Here is a 22,938-nt window from a genome sequence, read left to right as displayed (position 1 = left end):
TTCAACCCCATCAACCCACAACAACTTCAAGTCTTCAACTAGTGGCCTTAGATAAACATCGATGTCATTTCCAGGCTGCTTTGGACCAGATATCAACATTGACAACATCATGTACTTTCTTTTCATGCACAATCCAGGAGATAAGTTGTAAATTATCAGTATAACGGGCCAACAACTGTGATTGGTACTTAAATTACCAAATGGATTCATTCCATCAGTAGCTAAGCCAAACCTAAGATTTCTACATTCTTCACCAAATTGGGGGAATTCTTGATCAATAATTTTCCATTGCTTTGAATCAGCTGGATGACGAAGCAGCCCATCAGTTGTTCTCTCATCTGCATGCCATCTTAGGTTTTTAGCGTCTTTGGGATTCGCGAACAAACGCTTAAGTCTGGCAACTAGTGGAAGGTACCAAACTACTTTCAAAGCAGAACCATTCTTTTCTGTGTGACCACCATCTTCACCGTTGTTTTTTGACTTGTATCGTGATAACCCACACTTTGGACACTTTATCAAAACTTCATTCTCATTCCTATATAATATGCAATCATTCGGACATGCATGTATCCGTTTATATTCCATACCCATCGGACAAAGAATTTTTTTTGCATCATAATTACGATTGGGTAACGTATTTCCATCTGGCAGCATTTCATTCAACAATGACAACAATTCTGTAAAACTCTTATCACTCCATCCATTGCTCGCCTTTAAATTCATGAGCCTTAACACCGCTGACAACCGTGTGAACTTAGTTGAACCCGCATACAAAGGAGTCTCCGCATCAGTGGACATCGTTTCATACACATGTGCTTGGGCAAAAGCTTCTGCACCAACATCGCGGATCATGTCCTCTAAGTTTTCTTCTTCTGCTTGATCTTCCATATCCATTGTGGAATCATAAACATTTTCAGTTTGAGAGACAGTTGGAAAGTCTGTTAATTCGCCATGCCATATCCATGTTGTATAACTTCGTATGAAACCATCACAGATAAGATGTTCCCTAATATCACTTGCGTTCAACTTTCTCCCATTCAAACAGTTCACACATGGACATCTGAACTTCACTTCATTATCATCACTTGTACTCGCATTACGTCGCGCAAACTCTATAAATTCTTCTACCCCTCTCTCGTACTCAGTGCTGATGCGTGGTAAATTAATCCACCCTCTATCCGTACGCATCTTTACTGAAATTGTTTACACAATTTCAATCATCTTGAATGATCACTTGGATCGTGTTTGTATTCAAGGTGTGACCCTATCCCATTCAAGAAGATTCACTTTTTTTAGTTTATTAAACATATCAATTTTAAACAACATATCTCATATTTCACGAAATTTTGCCAGCATTTCGCATTGGTCTTCAGGTTACACGAAATGAAAGTGATTATAAATCACAATCAAATATGCACCCGAAGATCAATACAAAACACACCGACAAATTTTCGTGAAATTTAAGAAATGTATATTAAAATTGATATGTTATAATAAACTATGAAAAAGTTATTACTCTTCTTAAACTGTCCAACCGGACAATTCAAGATTCAATACTGTAAATTATTATTACCATCTCCTCTATTTTTATTTGTAAAAAGTATGTTTGTTCAAAAAATCTGGAGATAGTAAATAATTTTTGTATTGAATCTCAAACGGGAAACTAAGGCTAATTCACAACAACAATATATATTCAAGCAAACAAATAATTACATACGCAATATGTAATATATTCAACCAAACAATATATTCAACCAAGAGTAAATAATGTCATTTCAATTAACTTTAGGGTTTAGATACTTGTTAATTATTTGTCTCAAAATCTATCAATCTTGTTATTTTTTTATTTCTTATATTTTGTTAAAACTCAGTTTGGAATTACGATATTTTAAGCGAATGTAGAAAAGTTTTATATTAGAATGGAATGAATTGATTTTCTAATATATAGGTATAGGTTAGACAACTTGTCTATTAAACAAGTTCAAACTAAATTAGAAGCGAATTGATTTGTAACCTACTTATAATAATCTTTTATTATATTCTTACCATTTTTTATTAATAATGATTTATTATTATTAAGTTTGTAAGTTAACAATTTCATCTTTTTAAACACTTATTTATCAATAACGTTTTGATAGTATGAATATAAAATTATTTATTAGTCTAATTAGATGTGTTATAACACTTTAATTTTCATCTACTATTTATACTAATTTTTAATAAAATAAGTAAATTTAATGATTTCATATAAATAAGTAAGTTGAGTAAAATGCCTTTTATAATACCATAATATATATATATTAAATTGAAAAAAAAATTATCCTTAAATAAATTAAACTACCAATCCTTAAAAAACAGTATAAAATAAACATTTGATTTTATAAAAATTGATGTCCAATTTATATGTTAGTATAAACATATGCATATGAACTTAATGAAAAATTAATTAGAATGTACCGTGACTATAAAGTTTTCGATGCTATCTGCCATTTAATTTTATATATAATTAAAAATATTGAATTTTTACAAACTTTTTTAAGAAATATATTTCTAAATTGATTTTGAATGGATTGTATTTACACTAACATTGTAAAAATTAAAGTCATAAATAAATTACGCAATTATTTTAGTATGAAGTATTCAAATTATTTCTTTCGACCCCTGATCCATTCTTTCAGACAAATTCTTACCGCAATTTCATAAATTAAAGTCATATGTTTATGTGCACTTTGATTTAGAATTGTGGTTGATTGTGTCTCATCCTTACAGGCATTTTCCCATCCTTTAATCCAATAATTGTCCCTAAACAGAGGAATGTTTCTGACAGTGTAATAATTCATCCTAACACCTTTTATGTTTACATATGCTTACTTTAAGGTATCTATTTGTTTAGGCGAGTTAATACTCTACTCTTGCTTTTTGGCATATTATTTCCTTTCGGTTTTCCTGATGTCATTACTATAGAAGATGACAATGCCATTGCAACAAATTAATCAGATTATAGCAGATAAATTGTCGTTAGTTTGTGAATCTTATTAGTGATGCCTCTGCTAGTTCTTAATCTGGTGCCATCAATTATGACAAATGTGATGTTAAATAAGGACAATATATGCTTGATCCAACAAAATTTAAAAAATCAACTCAACCAATACATACGATTTGATTCTCTTCCAGAAACAACAATTATTATCAGCAAGAAACAACAATTATTATCAGCAAAAATACAATCAACTAACCTCAATGTAGACAGGAAGAATGAAACAGCGTTGGAGGCAGTACCGGCGGAGGCAGCAGTGGCGGAGGAAGCACCGGCAGGCGAGAGCACTGGCAGAAGCAGTGGCGGAGACCGGCGACGTACCAATGACAGCAACAGTGGCGGAGGAAACACCGGCAGGCCAACGGTGACGCGTAGGTGAAGGGCGGAGGCGCAGCCAACAACGAGGCCTGAATGCGCGAGCACTGACAGCAGTAGTGGCGGAGGTACACCTACTTAATATTCAACTCTAAAATTATCATAATAACTTAACATTAGAAGAATTTGAGTCAGAATAATCAACTTAATATTATTACAAAATAAATTTTAAAGAAAAAAATGCAACAATTACAGAACACGTCTAACCTTGCTTTTATTTTATTACCCATCTTGCATTGGCCATAATTTATTACAGAATAATTTATCCAGGCAACTACAAATTCATGCCGATAGCTATCTTAATTATGATAAAATTAAATCAAATTAACTATCAATAATTAAATGACTTTCGTCAAATCTTCTACTAAAAAAAATTTCATGATTTTTAAATCTCAGTTCATTAAATCGATAAATTGAATAATAATAATAATAATAATTAGTTTAAAGAGATAAACTAATATAGATTAGAAAGATTAATATAAATATGAAAATTTTCCAGTGATCTAATAAAAAAACATGTCTGTTCCAGTGCAACCAAAAAGATAAAATGAATCAAAAAAGAAAAAAGAGGGTTTAAATATGACAAACCTAATATACTGGTGTGACAGCTGGGCAGCAGCTACAAGTCCTTTTCAATGTGCTTCCTATATTCATCCAACGTTGTGGCTCCAATACACTGCAAAAAAAATTTCACACTTCCTTACAATAGTTCCAAGTTCCACTAACAGTATGTTTAGTATAAGCATAATTCTTGTACCATTTAACCAAAATTGAACTGCTGACCCTGCAAACGGAAATTTTTGAAGATAAAATTCCAATACTAAATATTAAAAGTTCACATTATTTAATTCAACTAACACGCCAAGAGCAAATGATCATTTATCAGAATTGCTAATTGATATATGAACTTACCAGATCTGTTAGTTACAGTCAGTTTTTAACTACTTACAATTTAAAACAAAAATACTTAACAACCAAAAGACTAGGTATTCCTGTATCTAAAACAGACTTGCAAATATAGCCTAAATGTATGATTATTGAAAGCAAGTTGGCAACACAGAATAGAACAAGTCATTTTATCCTTTAGTATTTATGTTTCAATGGCAATACATGCACCAGGTATTCTTTTCTCTAAAACATATTTGCAAAAATAGCCTAAATATATGATTATTGACCAGCAGGTAGCAACACAGAAGAGAACAAGTATGCTCCAAATATCAAGTTCAGGGTTCACAAAAAATTAATAGCAATGAGAAAACAATGTAGTAATACGATTAAGTAAATAATAAATAATATCATTCTACAGGAGCTAAGCAACAGCTGGTCACAAGAACAAGCATACAACAAGTGATGCAAAACTACTTTCCATGGCATTCAAGAATATCTCTTTTTTTGGTTTGCAAGGAAAATAGCCAACAACACTAATTTGAATTACAAGAATATATCCCACAGATGAAAATAAAATAAAAACAAAACAAAGGAGAATAAACACACAATGTAGTTATAAACCAAGTATTGAATTAAGAAAATCAGAAATAATGAATAGCATTCAAAATCAGCAACAACCAATAATACAACAAATTAACAAACCAGAGATTCTTCGCCTTCTCCATCCACAAGCTCTGCTAGAAGAGACAGAATGTTAGTCTGAGATGGCAAAAACCGCCGACTGTTGCTCCGAACAAGCTGCAAAACACTTAACATCATAATCAACACATTGCGTACCAAATCAAGGACAGAATAACTCAACAAAATTATCAGCAGTTTAATACAGCAATCAAAATAAAATTAATCATAAAGAACGAAACAGCAACAAACACCTGCTAACAAAACTAATCCAAGACTTCAAATGTGAGAGTCACCACCACAAATGTGAGACCACTGGCAACAGCAGTGGCGGAGACCGGCGACGCACCAATGACAGCAACAGTGACGGAGACCGACGAGGCACCAATGGCAGCAGCAGTGGCAGAAACCGGCGAGGCACCAATGGCGAGACGGCGAAAGCAGGACGCAGGCGAGAGAACTGGAAGCGGTGAAGCGGTGGCGCGGCGACAGAAAACAAAATGAATACGAGGAAGAAGAAGTTGTCTGATTTGGTTGATGAATAAGAGCTACTACCTCGGTTACTTAAACACACGATGCAATAGGTGCTGGTTTAGGCACCGGTTGCCTACGAAACCGAAGCAGTAGGTAGGCGTTCTGAATTTTCAGTTACCAGAAGGGGTTTAAGCTATGCCGTAGCTACGCCCAACGACCTCGGTCCCTTCTGAACTGAAGTAATAGATGCTGGTTTAGGCACCGGGTGCCTCAAAAACCGATGTCGTAGCTATGCCCAACGACCTCGGTCCCTTCTGAACCGAAGCAGTAGAGCCTGACAGAAATGTCAGGGTGCCGTGTAGCAGGTGCAAGGAGCAGAGTTTTAGGCTTCGGTTGCGTGGCAGAACCGAGGCAATAGAGGCTTATCAAAAGTCAAATGTCTTATCGGACAGAAATGTCAGGGCTGTGCAGAGGTATATGCTTCGGCCTTGTCTTAACCGAGGCAGTATGCGGATTCCGCTTCGGGCTCTGTTGCAACCGAGGTATAAACTGTTATATGCTTCGGTTTTCTCATAACCGAGGCATATATGGCGCGTTTAAATCGGAAATTTTTACTAGTGTCATTTTGTCCTAAAATTATGTTTTAGTGGATTGAAGGACAAAAAGTTTTTATAAACTATCACGAGTCATTACTCCTAAATTAATTTATGAGATTTTTGAGTAAAATAATTCCTAAAAATTATACGAGGAATATATCATTCTCGACCAGAATAAGGCTAAAATCATTAAAATACTACCTTTTTTTTTATCTAATGTCACGAAAATTCATCAAAAACAAATTACGTGGAAATGAATAATCATACCAAGTATGTAAACCCAAACATATTACAAACTAATAATAACAGAATACCTAAAATTAGGAAAGCAGTTACCTCAAAAACCTATATATGAGAAAAAAAAAGTTAGAAGTCCATTATAAAAGAAAGACAAGACACAGAAAGAAAAGTTATCGTAATGCTCCGAAAAATTCTCTTTCTTTACCACTTCAAGCTTCACCTGGATCTATTCGTATTCAAAATGGTCCAGTTTGGCAACAAAAAACTCTTTTACATACTTCTATTTCAAAAAATCATAAAAATTCTAGGGTTCGGTAAAGACGCTAAACCTATTACCAATAGGTTATTTGGCGACATTCATGCCAATAAGTTATAAATTAATCAATATAAAATATAAACATATTTAACTTAAAATATTAAGATATAATTTTTAAATATGTTTTTCATTCCTAGAATATTAATTAAAATTATATTTTTCTCGCTTTAAAAATATGTATTAATTTTATTTTTACATTTTATAAAGAATATAAAATGTATTTAATAATAAACGACGACTAACGATATCAGAGTTTCTCATTTCTTCTTGCAATTTTCTCTTTTTCTTGGAATTGTCTTTATGGTGATGATGGATGGGTCTAGAGAAAATTACAATGAAGAGAGAGTTGTAAGAAGAGAAAGGATTGCAGGGAAGAGAGGATATACTTTAATGTTTTTAGTTTTATTTGTTATTGATAACATTTTATATTCTTTTATGTAAGGGTGAAATAAGATAAAATATAATTTTAATTAATAATTTAAGTTTTAAAAATATATTTAACCCAATTTATAAGTTATTTTTTTATATAAATTTCTTGGTTTTCTATCTTAAAGCTCTAATTAATACTTAACTCAATCATCAATGTGAAAAGACTGTCTTCCTTGTAACCAACAAAGATTAAACTAAGTAAATTTTTTTATTGACAATTATAGAAAATATATACCAAATGTTATGAGATATATATTGGAAAAAGTGGGGTATAGAAGTACGTATATGGATATATAGTGTAGATGGTATATGGGTGGCACGAACGTGATCCATGATTTGAGTATTTTAAATACATTATTTGTCAACTTGGGTAGGCCAATTGCTGCAAAAGTCAGCCACTTACCTTTAATTAAGGCATACTTTCCTTTTTCTTTTTGGGTTATTATGATAGGTAAAACCATTTAATTTAAACACAGGATTCAGTTTTGAGGAGCAACTTTTTGCATGTTAAATGTAGCACTTTTTAACATCACTAGACATATAGCTCGCGCTTTAAGCTGTAACTTTGATTAACTGAACGTGTTAGCTTAATAAACGGAAAATTAGCGAGAGTGTAATAAAGAAAAGAGAAGAAAAAGAAAGAGCGACAGGAATTAAGAATGTTGTTTAGTTAAAAACCATAAAACTGTGGTCGAGATTTGAATTGTGAGGCGGCAATGGAAAGCAATTAAGTAAGAGAAAAGTAGAAAACTGGCATGAGGAAGAAACTGGTGAAGCATGATGAGAAAAAGTGGGATGAGTTTGGGCGGCGATAGAGAAAGATAGAGTGAGCAATATGGTGAGTTGAGAAGCTGTGAGTGGAAGCAAAGCAAAGCAAGATCCATGAATTCTCAACTCGGGAGTGGATGGACGGTTACAGATACGGCCAAATCAATATTTAAATTAATATCTCATTAATTAACTATATCCACTTTAATTAAGGACTTCATTTTTCAAAACGAAATTAACTTCAGCCGCATAAATCTTCCTATTGCTTTAGGCATGCGCCTTCTTTAAATCAACTATTCAAAACATAAACCACTGTGTGTAAGTGCCTCTCATATATTCCTCTCATAAGCACGTAATTTTGTACTGGGTTTATCTGAAAATAATTAAATATATTATTTAATTGAAAATAAATAAATAATGTAAGTTTTGGACAGAGAAATATAAAAATGAATGTTTTTCTAACACAATATTATTTTAAATATTTAATCAATTAAACTTAAATCCATTTCATTCATCAAACTAGGATTTCTTTTTCTAAAAAATATTTTTTTTTAAATTACCTAAATAAATTTATTCTCAATTTAATTCCTAAATTAGACCTGTTTATTGCTTACATTGAAAATTTGGCATTCGGAGAGTCAAATCATCAATAAGAAACAACCCTCCATACCTTCTTTTTACCAACAAAAAAAAATATAGGAAAAAAAGAATCTAGTTGTACTGTTTTCGAGACTTCAGCTATACGCGGACTGAATTCTCAGCATATGAATACTAAATGGTGTTTAGTTTAGAAAGACAGAAGGAGTTTATTTGGATAATTTATTTTACAATAAAATTAATAAGCAAATTTTAAGTTTAAAATTGTCTTAATCTTTCCATTTATTTATATATTTTAATTTTAATTTATTTTTAGTTAATACTAGACTTTTAACAAATATTTATATATATATTAAATATTAAATATAAGACTAAACACTTTAAAAAATATATTCTAAATCATAACTTTAATATCATATTAAAAATAAACTTTAAATTGAATTCGATCTCACAAAATTAATTAGTAATATTTTTACTTATCTTTTTTAAACTAATTTTATCTTTAACTTCTAACAATAGGTTTATTTTGATAAAAAAAATTCTTAAAGTATACCTATTTATTATTCATGGGTAACCAATGTCACACACACCAAGTCCTTACACTGCTTCCCTTCTACCTTTGCACTATTCTACTTTAATAGTTGCTTCTTAAGTTATGACAACCACTGCATCTATCCAGATATCATTGATCCTTCAAGAGATACGGTGAATTGCGACTCATAATATGAGATGTCTCTTGATGAGACCGAGTGGTTCGACCTTAGAAAAATGGTAATAAACGTGGTTGAAAATGTGATCAACATGATATCACAAAAGATGATAACTTTGTAACCGTGAATAATAAAAATGTCTAATTTAATAAATAAAGTGAATAAAGACTTTTCTTTTCTATATTTTATTTAAAAAGATATATTTCAGAAAAAAATAATCCAAAAAGAAAGAGTTCACCGACTATATATTAACTATTAGTTTTTTCATCAGTAGTAAATAGTTACTTTATCTTTACTCCTCATAGAAAATTAAAATTTTTCCTTTACACTCTTATGGCATGCAGGGTAGGATAATTCATTTCTCTTCCTATAAACCTTGTTCTCAAACAGATATATAGACTTCGTACGTTGTATTAAATATCAGTGTTCCGTATCCTATAGGTAATATTGAATTGAAGCCCTGTTCATTATAAAGTTAACAAAAAACAAATACACTTTTCAATATAAATATGTAGTTTACAATATTTGTCAGAACAAAAAACATATTGTAACTGGAAAAGATTTTTGTATGTTACAAAACTCAACTGTGCGATTTACATTATTAATATGGACAGGACTACTATGCGGTTTTGCATTAATCTAATTACACATTTCAATTACATTCATCAACTTAAAATTAATTTACATATATATTTATTTAGAGAGTATTGTTCATTGTCAACAAGAGTACAATTATATTATAAATTCAACCCGGTCACCATGAGGATGAATTATTTATATATATCTACATATAATTTGTGACTATAGACATGGTTTTAGAGCACCCAAAAGGGACCATAAACATAAATATGATATTGTTCTAAACAAGCACACGGACACATCGGTACCTAATTGCCGTGTTATGAATTTGACATACAGGGATTAAGTGCTACTGTAATCCAATTTACAAAATATCCATTGGGAATTTAATGTTCAAATGTCATGACAGCAAAAAATGTTCGAATGTCATTGAAGCTATATAGTATATATCATCTCAAAATCTTTTTCTAACAAGTTTTTTTAACAAGAGTTAGCAAATGTATTACTTTTTAAAACAAAATTACTAAAATAATGTTATTCTTTCGATAAATATTCTCTAAAACGAGTAGTCAACTTAAAAAAATAGAGAATCTAAGTTAATTTAAAATTTTGTTAGAGACTAAAACTACAACATTAAGGAGAAAACTAGTAAATAGTAATAATTTACAAGTTTTTACTTATAAGGATAAATTATAGTTTGACATTCATCACATTTTATACTTTCATTTAACAACCATGAATATTATTATTTTAATAAAAAAAATTATGCCTACACATTGATCGATGAGTGCAAAATAGCACACATCAATCACATCATTAACTACCATAGTTAGTTGATAATTAATTATCACAATTACTATAGTTAGTTGATAATTAATTATCAAAATTACTATAATTGCCTTTTTATTTCACATAACTCACTGCTAAGCTAAATTTATGTAAGTATTTCATATCAGTAGTGAAGATTCTGTAAAAGAGAGTGACTCCGGACATTGATTAGTTATAGATATTTAGTGTCTTAATTATTTAAAAACATTAAAATGTATTACTGCCAATAAATAAAAACAAGAATTTATGTAATATAATTACTTTGTCTTAAGAAATATTATCCATAAGAAATCCCTCTTAGTTATGGGACAAAAAAGTAATGGGAAGAACATGGGAGGTTTGTCTAGTACCCAGCCTGCTTCTAGTTATTCCTTTTTGCTCTTTTCAGAATTGTCATATGCAGACTCCACAATCTCTAAGAGGAGGCCAATGCCTATGTAGTATTTGTCGGTTTCCACTTCCAAAACCAATAAAATATTCATAATGTGCCGATGAAACTTAACATATTGTCCACTATGCCTTCTTATTATATATAGTAACTCAGGCTTTCTGATTCTGCATGTACTCCAAGGGCCCAACTCAGAACTAAACCTGTTGCAACTTGTGCACTAGTGCCACTAGAGCTCACTGCTTTCTTTCAATTTCCCAAAACTCAGGGTGCCCAATTACTCCAAAATTAGACTCTTTATTCCTTTCGTCTTGCTGTTGACAGCCACAAAGCCAATCAGAGTCTCTTGTTTTCCAAGTTTTAGCATCTAAACCTTTTAAGCCCATTTTTAACTACTGTGCTACAATATACTCACAATGAGGCATTCTCATATTTTACCACTAGCATTGTCTTTATATTTTCTTACTTTGTTTCTTCCCTCCCAAGCTAGGTACCATTACCATAAAAAACACAAACACTCGAATTATCATAATGCACCTGAAATTTCACCATCTCCTTCTCCATTCTCTGGACCTTCTAGCCCCCCTGATGAAGCTCCTTGTCCTAGCCCCTCTGTTGATGACAACTACCAGAATACATCTAATAACCTGTTTGATGTTCGAGCATTTGGGGCCATTGGAGATGGAGTAACTGATGCTACAGAGTCATTCAAGATGGCATGGGACACTGCCTGCCAAAGTGAATCGGCTGTTAAAGTTATCCTCGTTCCCCAAGGTCTCTCCTTCGTCATTCAATCTGCTATCTTCACAGGTCCTTGTAAAGGTGGCTTAGTACTAAAGGTAATGAATGTACTTTGCAAATTGCAACGTTTTTTTTTCTTCTTACAGTTTAATCTTTGTACACTTAATATAGTTAATGTAAGAGGTTTTTATACCATGATAAACCTTTTACAGTGTAATAAAATTTACAGTGTTTCTTACAAATGGTTAAGGGTAATGCTCGCTAATTAACTTTGTTGTGAAAAAAGGTTGATGGCACTCTCATGCCACCAGATGGACCTGACTCTTGGCCAAAGAACACCAGTAAGCGTCAATGGCTTGTCTTTTATAGAATCAATGGCTTGTCACTTGAAGGAAGCGGTTTAATAGATGGTAGAGGAGAAAAATGGTGGGACCTCCCTTGTAAGCCTCATAAGGTATACTATTGATGCTTTAGAAATATTAAGAAAAAAAAAAGATTCAATCTTGATGCTTCAAACACTGACCCATTTGATAAAATGGCACAGGGACCCCATGGGACAACATCTCCAGGACCTTGCGACAGCCCTGTTGTAAGTACTTCAAACACAAGTACAGGTAGCATTTTGATTGAAAGTAACTGTTGAAACGTAATGTAAAACTCGGGATGTTGCAGGCCATAAGGTTTTTCATGAGTTCCAACTTGAGTGTACAAGGACTTAAAATCAAGAACAGCCCCCAGTTCCACTTCAGATTCGATGGCTGCGAAAGCGTCCACGTGGAATCAATATACATAACAGCTCCAGCACTCAGCCCCAACACTGATGGAATACACATAGAAAATACCAATGACGTGAAAATATACAATTCGGTCATTTCCAATGGTTGGTCACAAAACAAACCACTACTTTTGTTTACTATTGCATCAAAACTGAAAAGTCAGTGATGAATTATCCTTTTCTACAGGTGATGACTGCGTGTCCATCGGAGCCGGTTGCCATGATGTTGATATAAAGAACATGACATGTGGACCTGGTCATGGTATAAGGTATAATAAACTTATTATATTCATTTTCAAGAGAATGGTCCGTTTATTATACACGTATGGGTTCCTCTGGTTAACCAATCTTGTAATTTTAATTCAGCATTGGTAGTCTGGGAAATCACAACTCCAGAGCCTGTGTTTCAAACATTACGGTGAGGGACTCGGTTATAAAAGTGTCAGATAACGGGGTTAGGATCAAGACGTGGCAAGGTGGATCAGGATCAGTATCAGGAGTGACATTTAGTAATATTCATATGGAAAGTGTAAGAAACCCCATCATAATCGATCAGTTTTACTGCCTGAGTAAGGATTGCTCCAACAAGACCTCTGCAGTGTTTGTATCGAATATATCTTACACAAACATAAAGGGAACATATGATATAAGGCACCCTCCTATGCATTTTGCTTGCAGTGACTCTGTCCCATGCACCAACTTGACCCTCTCAGATGTTGAGCTTCTTCCAGCTGAAGGAGACATTGTGCTTGATCCTTACTGCTGGAGTGCCTATGGAATCTCTGAGACACTAACCATTCCCCCAGTCTCTTGCTTGCTTGAAGGCCTTCCCCAGTCCATTTCAGGAAATGACGTAGATCATTGCTGACCCACAAAATTCTGGGTTTGAACTAAACTTGTGTGTATGTATTTGTATAATTACTAGGGAAGTAATTAAGGAGTATAGTTATGATCTTGAGTTTTATGTTGTGATTGGTGAGAAGTTGTGTTTTTTATGCTCCTCCCCAATTTTTAACCATATATATCTTTCATAGTTGTGTCAGGTTTGTAATGCAACTTTGGCTTGAATTTGTGGCTGTTTCATGTCTAATTATACAAGTTTCGATACTGTAGTACTGTCATCGTAATGGACCATGGCTTTATAAATTTTGCGGTGTGTTTTTATGAATTTTAAATGCATAGGTATGTTTAGGATCAAGGAGTTTGGAAGAGAGTAATAGAGGCTAGGATTAATTTTGCTTTAATTATTATCGCACTACATGTGGCTATAGCTTTACCTTATAAATTACTTAATAAAGTGGTACTAATTGATGACTGCCTAATTCTCATGCATATGTCCCTGTATTTCCTTATTTACATGGTACAATTATAATATGTTATCACACGTTCAAATAAATTATATATATAAAAAAAATTCTAAATAAATAATCCAATTTTAATCAAATACAAACATATAAAAATCATATAGATCACACATGAAACTATATGTTAAAGGATATTTAACTGATGAAAATCAATTGATGTATATGAAAGACTCATACTAAATATGTTCAACTATAAACTAACATTTGATCACAACTAGTTTTAAATTTAAAAGCTAATTTAAGAATAATAGATCAAGATATGTTATAATTATAATACAGATCTACACATCTCCACACGTTATAATGTGTAAATATTTTCTCTTGAACTTTTTACCATATGATATCTTAATTTATGTGACTTAGACTATTAATAAAACAATAAAATTATATTACAACATAAGTATTAATAATAGATACATATCAAACAACATATTACGTATCATCATAAATAAATGACTATAAATTCATACAAGCTTTATCATTGTTTATAATTATTTCCATAATATTCACTTTAAAAAAATTACACAAATTAATTAAATATACAAATTAATATTTATTTTATATTAATAATAAATATTCAAATACAATTGGTTAAAAAAATATACGTTGTAGATTACCCTTTCTTCTTAAATTTATACCATAAGGATATATACTATGTTTGAGTTTCGATCTAATATCTTGCAAACTCAGTTTCATATTATACATTTAGATATTCTCAAAATAAATTTGTACGTTAAAATTTTACCAAGAAATTCAGTTTTATAAAAACAAGATTTAAATTATTTTATGGGTATACTTCCATAGAAAAATTCACTTGAATCGTTGAGTTGTTTCATACGTTGTAAGATATGATTTATAGTCTTTATTGTTTATTAAAATATTTATTCTCGATGTGCTCAATCAAACAGATTTTGAAAAAAATTTAAATAACTCACAATTTTATATTTTTTTTAATTTACATTTGTATTGCTTCAATACATAAGACAATTATATTCTTAATGTTGAATTGTCAAAAAATAATTGAGAAACCTTGTAGGCAACTTGTCTTTAAATTTAAAGTGTCACCTCTTTTGTGAAAATAATGTTTAAAATTATCAAAAAGAATTCCTAAGCACCCTCGTGAAATATGCTCCAACAAACTCAATTTAACATTAATTTTAACAAAGATAAATTTTTTAAACATTTTTCATTTAAATATGCAAACCTTGAATTAAAAATAAATTGCTTAGATTCTTTGGAAGGTGACTCGAATTATTTTTCCGCATGAGAGAGGTTGTCAATAATTGCGTCTACACTTTGATTTGTTTGAATAAATTATGACACGCTAGTTGTGTAACCATGAAATTCATGGATCAAAGCGGAAAGACATTTAAAAATAAAGCCCCTTTTAAACATCTCACAATTTATGTATTATTAAGATCCAATCAGTTTGGTTATTGATTATCCTTTATGGAGTGCATAGTTTGATTATGCAGGACAAAAATGCATCCTCGTAAATAGAAAATTCCAGAACTGCTTTCACATCCGTGTCTTTAAAGATCATTAGTGGTAGCATAAACAAAGAAATAAAACAATGTAAGGATAGGGGAATCTAGAAAGTAAAACAAAAAACCATGATGATTACGTAATTATAAGTGATTATAAGAATAACAAGATATGTGACACAAATTATTACAACTATTTTTTTAAATAAAATTTTATTATATGACTGTTTAGTCAATTTAGATTTTAACGGTTCACATAATTAATGATGTTTTTTTAAATATCTTGATATTGAGTGATTGAATTTTGTAGAGTGAATAATCAATCTTAAACAATAATTAAGATTGATAATAAATATTTACTAATTTTGACATCATCTATAAGTGATCTCCTAACTTAACTAAACAAAATGAATAACGAATGATAATACAAACAAGTAATTTGATGTACATGATTCGAAAGACTTATAACATAATTGAGGTACGTGTGATTTGATGGTGACCTTCACTTGTAACTTGTGAAGTGGAGGGAATGAGAATTTGGAATTTTTTTTCTGAAATTTGCACGCGCGGTGGTAGCCACTAATAATGGGTGGGACGAAGGAAGGTGTTGTTGCATTGGCTGAGAAAAAGTTAGGGTGAGCGCACGGGCTAAGCTAATTGCCACCCACCACACACACCTTTTCCCCAAGCTTCCAAAGGCTATTATTGTTACCAAACATTGCAAAACATCAAACATTGGAATGAAAGAAAATTAACATGCACTTCCTCAATTGGGATTCAACCATATTCTTAATTTAAATGCTTGCTTAAACAATCTTTTTTTCTGCTTCCTCCACTTGGTCTCCCTCTAGTCTACTCTTGTAATTATTTTGCTGCAATTCCAAGCTTTCTCATTCTATTATGAACCAACACCACGTCATGTGTAACCATCTTCCAGAAAGACATTGGGTAAGAGAAAATCAATAGTAAGGAGTGTGAAAGATTGGTAATGATTTGTGCATTTAGGTACAACACTTGTTTCTTTTGGAGCGGCTTGAAAGAAAAAAGAAGTTAAGGGTTTGTGTAGTTGCTACTGCTACATTATTTATAGACGGATGTCGAAGGAATATGAGCATGGAAGGGTGTGCAAAGTTAAAGATAAAGGTAGCATGAGGAATCTAGCCACTCATAAGGGCATCTCTCGTCTACCCACTACATGTTTATGTCTCTCAAATCTTAAATCCATTTCTTATCAATATAAACACCTAAATATCACAAACACACACCACTTTCTTCGTCCATTTTAAGATGCTTCAAGATAATTGAAAGTGGAATAAAACAGCAATTTAAAAAATAAAAACAAAACAAAACTAGAGCTAAAATTGGTCAGCAAATCCACAATATAAGTATTGGCTTTAATTCCTCTTTAAAAGTGGTTTGCGCTTTAAATTGAAAATAAAATGTACTACTAACGTTTAAATAAAAGTATAGGCAATGTACTACACTATTTATTAAAATAATATGTTCTTATTGAAAGTAAAAGTATTTATCGTATAGAAAAACAGAAAAGTTTTTTAATATTGAAAATTTTAGGCAATTGAAAGCATGTAAGCATGCGTATTTAATAATCTTTAACTTATACCAAAAATAAACAAGATAAAAATATATATTAAATTACATTGATTGGTCTTATCTAAATAATTTAAAATGGTTTTTATTCATTTTGTTACTAGTGGAATTTAAAATTATAGTACGTAAGTCAGCACTAAATTTTATAATACTTTCGCTTGATTAAATTTTATAATTTAATAGTTTTGCATGGGTTTTAATGTGTTTTATTTATTTATATATTTAAGTAATGTCTTCTAATAACTACTTTTAAATATTTATAATTAATTAAACATAAAATGGGAATTAACTTGCATATACTATTATGACCTTTTAATCAATGTTAATGCTTATTGTAAAATGCTAAACTTCTATGCTTTACGTTTATTATGTTTGAATTATCCATATGCTATCCTCCTGATTTGAGTTTTTGGAAAATACTTTTAAACCTTCAACACACAATTAATTGTATTCTTAATATCGTTATTTTGTATGGCAAATTTTCCTTATTAATTTAAAATAAAGAATTTAGAGTTTTATAATGAAACTTGGATTCTCAGTGTTTGTGCAAGGTTGAGGGATCTCCACTTTACTAGTTGCTAGTTGTTAGAGGTTTATTGGACGTCTTTTGCTTAAACTAGTCTTCAAGTATAATGTTTTGTTGATCATTCATGTGGTTAGTGAATAATTGCAAGTGTATTTTGATGCTTAACTAAAACATGGTCCAACTAAAGGAGTATCAAATGCAATAATGCATGTGTATAAACAACCATATATAAGACTTTTGTTTATAGTATTGTTATGGACTTTTATCTTTTTGCTGGTTTAATCATGGTCAAATCATACCTTAATTAGCATTCACTAGTGCAAAATATAGTTTCAACGTCTCACGTCCAACATCAGAAAACGAAAAAATCAACATTAAAAATGACTGGTGGCATTGTTGTAAATAAAAGTTAAATATTAACATAGGATTTAGACTTGTTTGACGTCAATTGGTTATAAGACGTCAGATATTGAGAAGTTTGACGTCCTATTGGGTAAATTTCGTAAAAATGATTGGTGCGAAGGTGAAAATACTGGAGGACCTATAATACGACGAGCCTGAAGCTTTAAGTTTCATGGTCAAACCCCACCTGCATGACCGAATGGTTAGGAATGCATGAAGTTTAAACATCAATGAAAGCCTCTTACATTATGTGTTTATTCATATGTTGTCATTTGAGATACAAATTTTGTTAATCTAATTCATTAGGACATATTTTTCTTGTGGTGTTTGAAAAATAATATATTCATCACATCACATTACGAAACACATGATAAAATGCAGGAACAACAACAATTCTCTTTTATACGTGATGTTGATTACAAGAATATTTGTTCTCTTTGAGGTGAACCTAGTTATGAGAGCCTCATTAGATTGGGATGGCATCACTACTTTAATACAAAATCGTTGTCCAAATTGGACATTGTTAATGTCAACGACATTTGGCAACATGAAAGGGTAGAGCATCTGGATGCAAATGATGGTGCTGAAGACACTCCAAATGTTGCAAAAGATGTTGCTAACATTGGACCACAACCCCAAATACAATAACAAATGGTACAACCAGATGGAGTCCCTACTGAAGATGACATGTTACACAAATGATGGACAAAATTGATAACATCCTAGATAACCTTTTTAATTTGGCATTGATTGTGAAACAAAGATTCAAGATACCTACACAAGATTGCAAGATTTGAAAGATCGAATTGATATACTATATTAAATAACTTTCTATCATTGTAAGTTTAATTTACTAGATTTGTATTAAGAAATCCTACTTTGTGTTCAAAACTTATTTCAATTTACTATGAACGTGGATATTTTTTATTTATTATTTTAATTAATATATTTTTGGTTAACAATAATTTAAATAACAATATACAAATTATTATTTAAGAAAATGTATCTGAAATTAATTTCACAAATTCCTTTTATAAATTTTCCTTTCATTTTTGTAATTTTATTTTTTTTACTAATAACAAACTCAATTTCATTTTAATATAATTTTGCACTACTTACATTTAAATTTATATCAAAATTTTACGTATAAATTAATTAGTAATCATCTATTTTATCAATTAAAATAATTTTTTAATTTATCATACCGTTACATCATTCACAAACTTTCTTTTTAAATCTCTTCATTCATCTTTTCAAATCCCTTAATCCAAATAACACTACAATCTTCTTCCCATTCCTTCAAATCCATCAACTCACTTTCTATTAATTCACTTTCCAATCCAAACACTAAGAGTCCAATTAAAGAAGAGTTTTGCATATTATGTTACTTACACTAGCACGAGACATTTCATTAGTACTGTGCTACTTACACTAATACGAAACATTTCATTAGTATTATCCCTTTGAGATCAAAACCAACAACTTTGAGATGAAGTCAAACTTGTTAAATTTTCTACAACATTCACTTTACCATACTTAACTAAGAAAAAAAACACATAAAATACTTTATGAGAAGATTATGAATACTTAAAAAAAAAGGAAATGAATATGTCAATCATCTCAAATGAAAGAATGTATTGTAATTTTCAAGGGAATAATGCTTTAAAATGTTAAGAAAATATTGTTGTAAAATTGGATTTCCTTTCACCTCTACCCGTCCATATAAAAACCAGGAAAAGAAATAAATGATAAAAAATGCTAAAGAAAGAAAAGTTAAATGTCCAAATGTGGTTGAGAAGAATATAGACCAGCAAGAATTCGATTTCATATATTTTCTTATTGTCAGGAAATTATATAAAAAATTATATTTGAGACTCAATTATTAAAATTATACTAATTAAATGTTAAGTATAATGCGACTTTTGGGCCTGAGTCAAAAAGGCCATTTGGCAAATTACGATCTCAAAACAAAAGATAAATTGGGCCTGAGTAATATGTTTTAGGGAGAATTCTTTCTGCACCCCAAATTCTAAAAAGCCTGTTTTACCCTTATGAATTTATATTAAAAAGAGTTCACCTCCTTCCTTATTCTTCCTTCTACGCTGCACCTCCAGATCCTGTCTTCATCTTTCTTCTTGTTCCTCTCTCAAATTTATTTCCGTGAGTGTCTTTTTCACCTAGTGAGTGTTCTTTCATTAGCTTGAAGATTTTAATACAACATCCACAAATTCCTAGCTATTTAATTAATAAAATGTAAACAAATAATTAGTTAATTAAAAATTAAATATATTTTTAGTTCCTAAACTTTAATACAAAATTAAAATTTGTTCATACATGAAATTTTGATATAGTTTAGTCCAAATGAATATAGTTCTTTTATCACAATTAGTTAGGTTAATTATTTTTGTGTCAAATGCATTTTTTAACAAACATTGAAGAGATAACGTATCAAAAGATGTAAACATTTCAAATGTTATCCTGAAATATGTTTGACATATCAAAATAATTTAACATAAATTAGTTAAAAGTAGGGATAATAATGGATCGGGTCGAGCACGGACAGTGCTTATCCACAAAAAATTAAAATCAGCTTATTATCCGCCTTGTTACCTGTCGGAACAAAGCTCAACATTTTTGTCTCTTCATGACATATTGCTTCCCATAATCCAAACCAAATAGGACCCATTACAAACACTTTCACTATTCTACTATTCTTACTACCATTGCTCATGTGAATCCTTTCTATATGACGCTAGCACAATTGTCTTTTCTTTAAAAAACAATGTTGTAAAACTACTAGAAGAAAAATAAATGGATGTGTGTAGATGAACAATGTAGACTTGTAGTATGAAATTGTGTAATATATATATATATATATATATGAAATATCTTTAATGAATAATTAAGGTGTTGTAATTTTTTTTAAAAAAAGTATATAATATTTTAGAATTGCATTAGTAAAGATAAAAAAAAGTTAAAATGTCACACCAACAACATGTGCCACCACCACTCTCCATTCTTCTCTTCTTCCACCGTCGACATTGTTCTCGAACCTCCTCGTCTCTCCTTAATTCTTCTAAACATTTCTCTCTTCCCCCAACTTATTGTACCATCTATGGCCCCCACAATTACCTTAGATCCCATTCCTCAACTTCACTTGTATCATCATCCTCTCCTTGGTTTCACACTAAAAGAAGGTTCCCTCTGGCCACAAATAACCCAACCATATTGATGTTCGGATAAAGAGGGGTGCGAACATTACTCCATATCATATCCTTCAATTTTAATATCAATCATTCTTTTTCTCACTTTTTCATCGTTATTCATGAAATTGATAATGGAAAAAGAAATGCATGTGGATTCATCTTGATATTCTAATTATTCTCTTTCATATTTGAACTGAACTTTTTGTCTCCGAGTGATGTTTGGTGTCATTACGGTGGTGGTGGTAGTGGTAAGTATAATTGGGGTGGGTGATAGAATTTTGTTGTTGGAGAAGAGGTTGGAGAAGGAGAAGGAAATTTAGGTTGATCCTTTATCATCTTCTAAAGTTATTAATGTTGATTTAAATGAAGGAACCATATTCAATTTATTTAAAATAAATAGGAACTCAATTAAGTAAAAAAGTATTCGGACAAAAAGGATAATTGAATTTCTAATTAAATCTTAAATTAAATTAATTATGATAGTTCAACATAACTTTGAAAATAAGAAATAATAAATTTTAATACAAAAAATGAGAAAATATATAGTAACATTGAAGATTCCTAATAAATTAAAAAACATAAAAAAAATTAGTAAAGTGAGGATTAATTTTCAACTACTAACAGTTAATGGAAATTGGACCTATGTGAAAGCATTAAGGTGAATGGTATTAGGTTATATGTTTAGCATAAGTTCATTCTAGAAGTGATAAACCTATTTGACAGGGTAGAACGAAAATTGGTTGAAATGGAAATAATATTACAGGTGTTATGGGTATGAAGATTGTAGATACATGTTATGATGATGGAGATCATTTAAAAATAGATTTATTACCATATTGTTGTGGAGGTTATTGAAGATATGAAGAAGATTCAACATATTGATAAAAAAAAGCTGTTGTTGGAGTTGTTCTGACTTTTGCACCATGTTCTATTTGAAAAAAAAAATGTTAATAAAGTATGAATAAAAAGACATGATTAAATGTATTAGAAATTGAATTTACAGATGTGATATGTATCAAATAATGTATTACATGTATCATTCTATGTAGTGTAATGTAAATGACCTTTAATTTCTGTAGAATTTGTTTTCTTGAAATAGGCAATTATGCTCATTGTTGAACATTGTTATCCAATATTGTATTTTTTTTATGACGAATTTATTCAATAAGTCAATAAAAATAGATTGACCAAGGTCATATTATTGTTTAATTTGATCAAATTGATAAATCGCTACTGTTATGAAATGTATGAATGGTACGATTGTCTGACTTATAAGGAAAGAAGTTTATATTATCAAATATTTAATATCATTTTCATGATAAAGAGTTCATAAAAAATGAAAATTCAATATTATAGTCATCGTCATAAAGTGAATATGAACTAATACAAAATAAATTTATTATTTCAACCAATTTGTCTCGTAGATATGAAAAATGTGTGATGATATTTTTGTAGATAAGTTGTAGAAATTTATGTCTAATGTAGATAAAATAAATGTAAAAATTGGTTATAACATTTGACTCATAGGGGAAAGACATAAAAATTCAAATCTTACATCTATCGTTTATATGTCAACGTAAATTTGTTTAAAAAACCTTATACCACACTCTTTTTTTCTTCACTGTACCGCAAATAAAAACCTTCGACAATACTTATAAAAAGTATTGTGTGTTTGATAGCCATTATTGTGTATAAAAATTGCATTTTTGTCATTGAGTTGGTTTGTCACGTATTCTCCCTTATGTGTGACTATTTTAGCTTAACCCATATAATATTGATTTTGTAAAATTTACTAAAAATAAGTAGAAGATTATGTTTTACTCAAATTTTTTTGTGTGATAAACTTCTATTTGGTGGTTAAAACTTTTAAATGCTCATAATTTTTTTTTCTGAATCTAAGACAGAGACGCATGAAAGGGTTTAGAAATT

General features: G+C 30.6%; 1 protein-coding gene across 1 annotated transcript; it reads left to right on the top strand.

Annotated features, from left to right (window-relative positions):
* The first annotated feature begins 11,080 nt into the window (after nucleotides 1-11,080).
* LOC124829719 (polygalacturonase At1g48100-like) lies at nucleotides 11,081-13,555 on the top strand. Its single transcript, XM_047303283.2, has 6 exons — nucleotides 11,081-11,742; nucleotides 11,931-12,098; nucleotides 12,189-12,233; nucleotides 12,317-12,524; nucleotides 12,607-12,688; nucleotides 12,786-13,555. Exons 1-6 carry the CDS (start codon nucleotides 11,320-11,322, stop codon nucleotides 13,285-13,287), a joined length of 1,428 nt encoding a protein of 475 aa, XP_047159239.1. The 5' UTR covers nucleotides 11,081-11,319; the 3' UTR covers nucleotides 13,288-13,555.
* Nucleotides 13,556-22,938: the final 9,383 nt, after the last annotated feature.

Source organism: Vigna umbellata, chromosome 8 (assembly GCF_029865625.1).
Source record: "Vigna umbellata cultivar VRB3 chromosome 8, Vumbellata_1.0, whole genome shotgun sequence".
In the NCBI taxonomy this organism is placed as follows: domain Eukaryota; kingdom Viridiplantae; phylum Streptophyta; class Magnoliopsida; order Fabales; family Fabaceae; genus Vigna; species Vigna umbellata.
This window is presented reverse-complemented; position numbering and strand designations above follow the sequence as displayed.

Coding starts and splice junctions, on each gene's coding strand:
- LOC124829719 (XM_047303283.2), top strand. CDS start 11,320: ATGAGGCATTCTCATATTTTACCACTAGCATTGTCTTTATATTTTCTT. Junction 12,099..12,188: donor TCCCTTGTAAGCCTCATAAG/GTATACTATTGA, acceptor AAAATGGCACAG/GGACCCCATGGGACAACATC. Junction 12,234..12,316: donor GACCTTGCGACAGCCCTGTT/GTAAGTACTTCA, acceptor GGGATGTTGCAG/GCCATAAGGTTTTTCATGAG.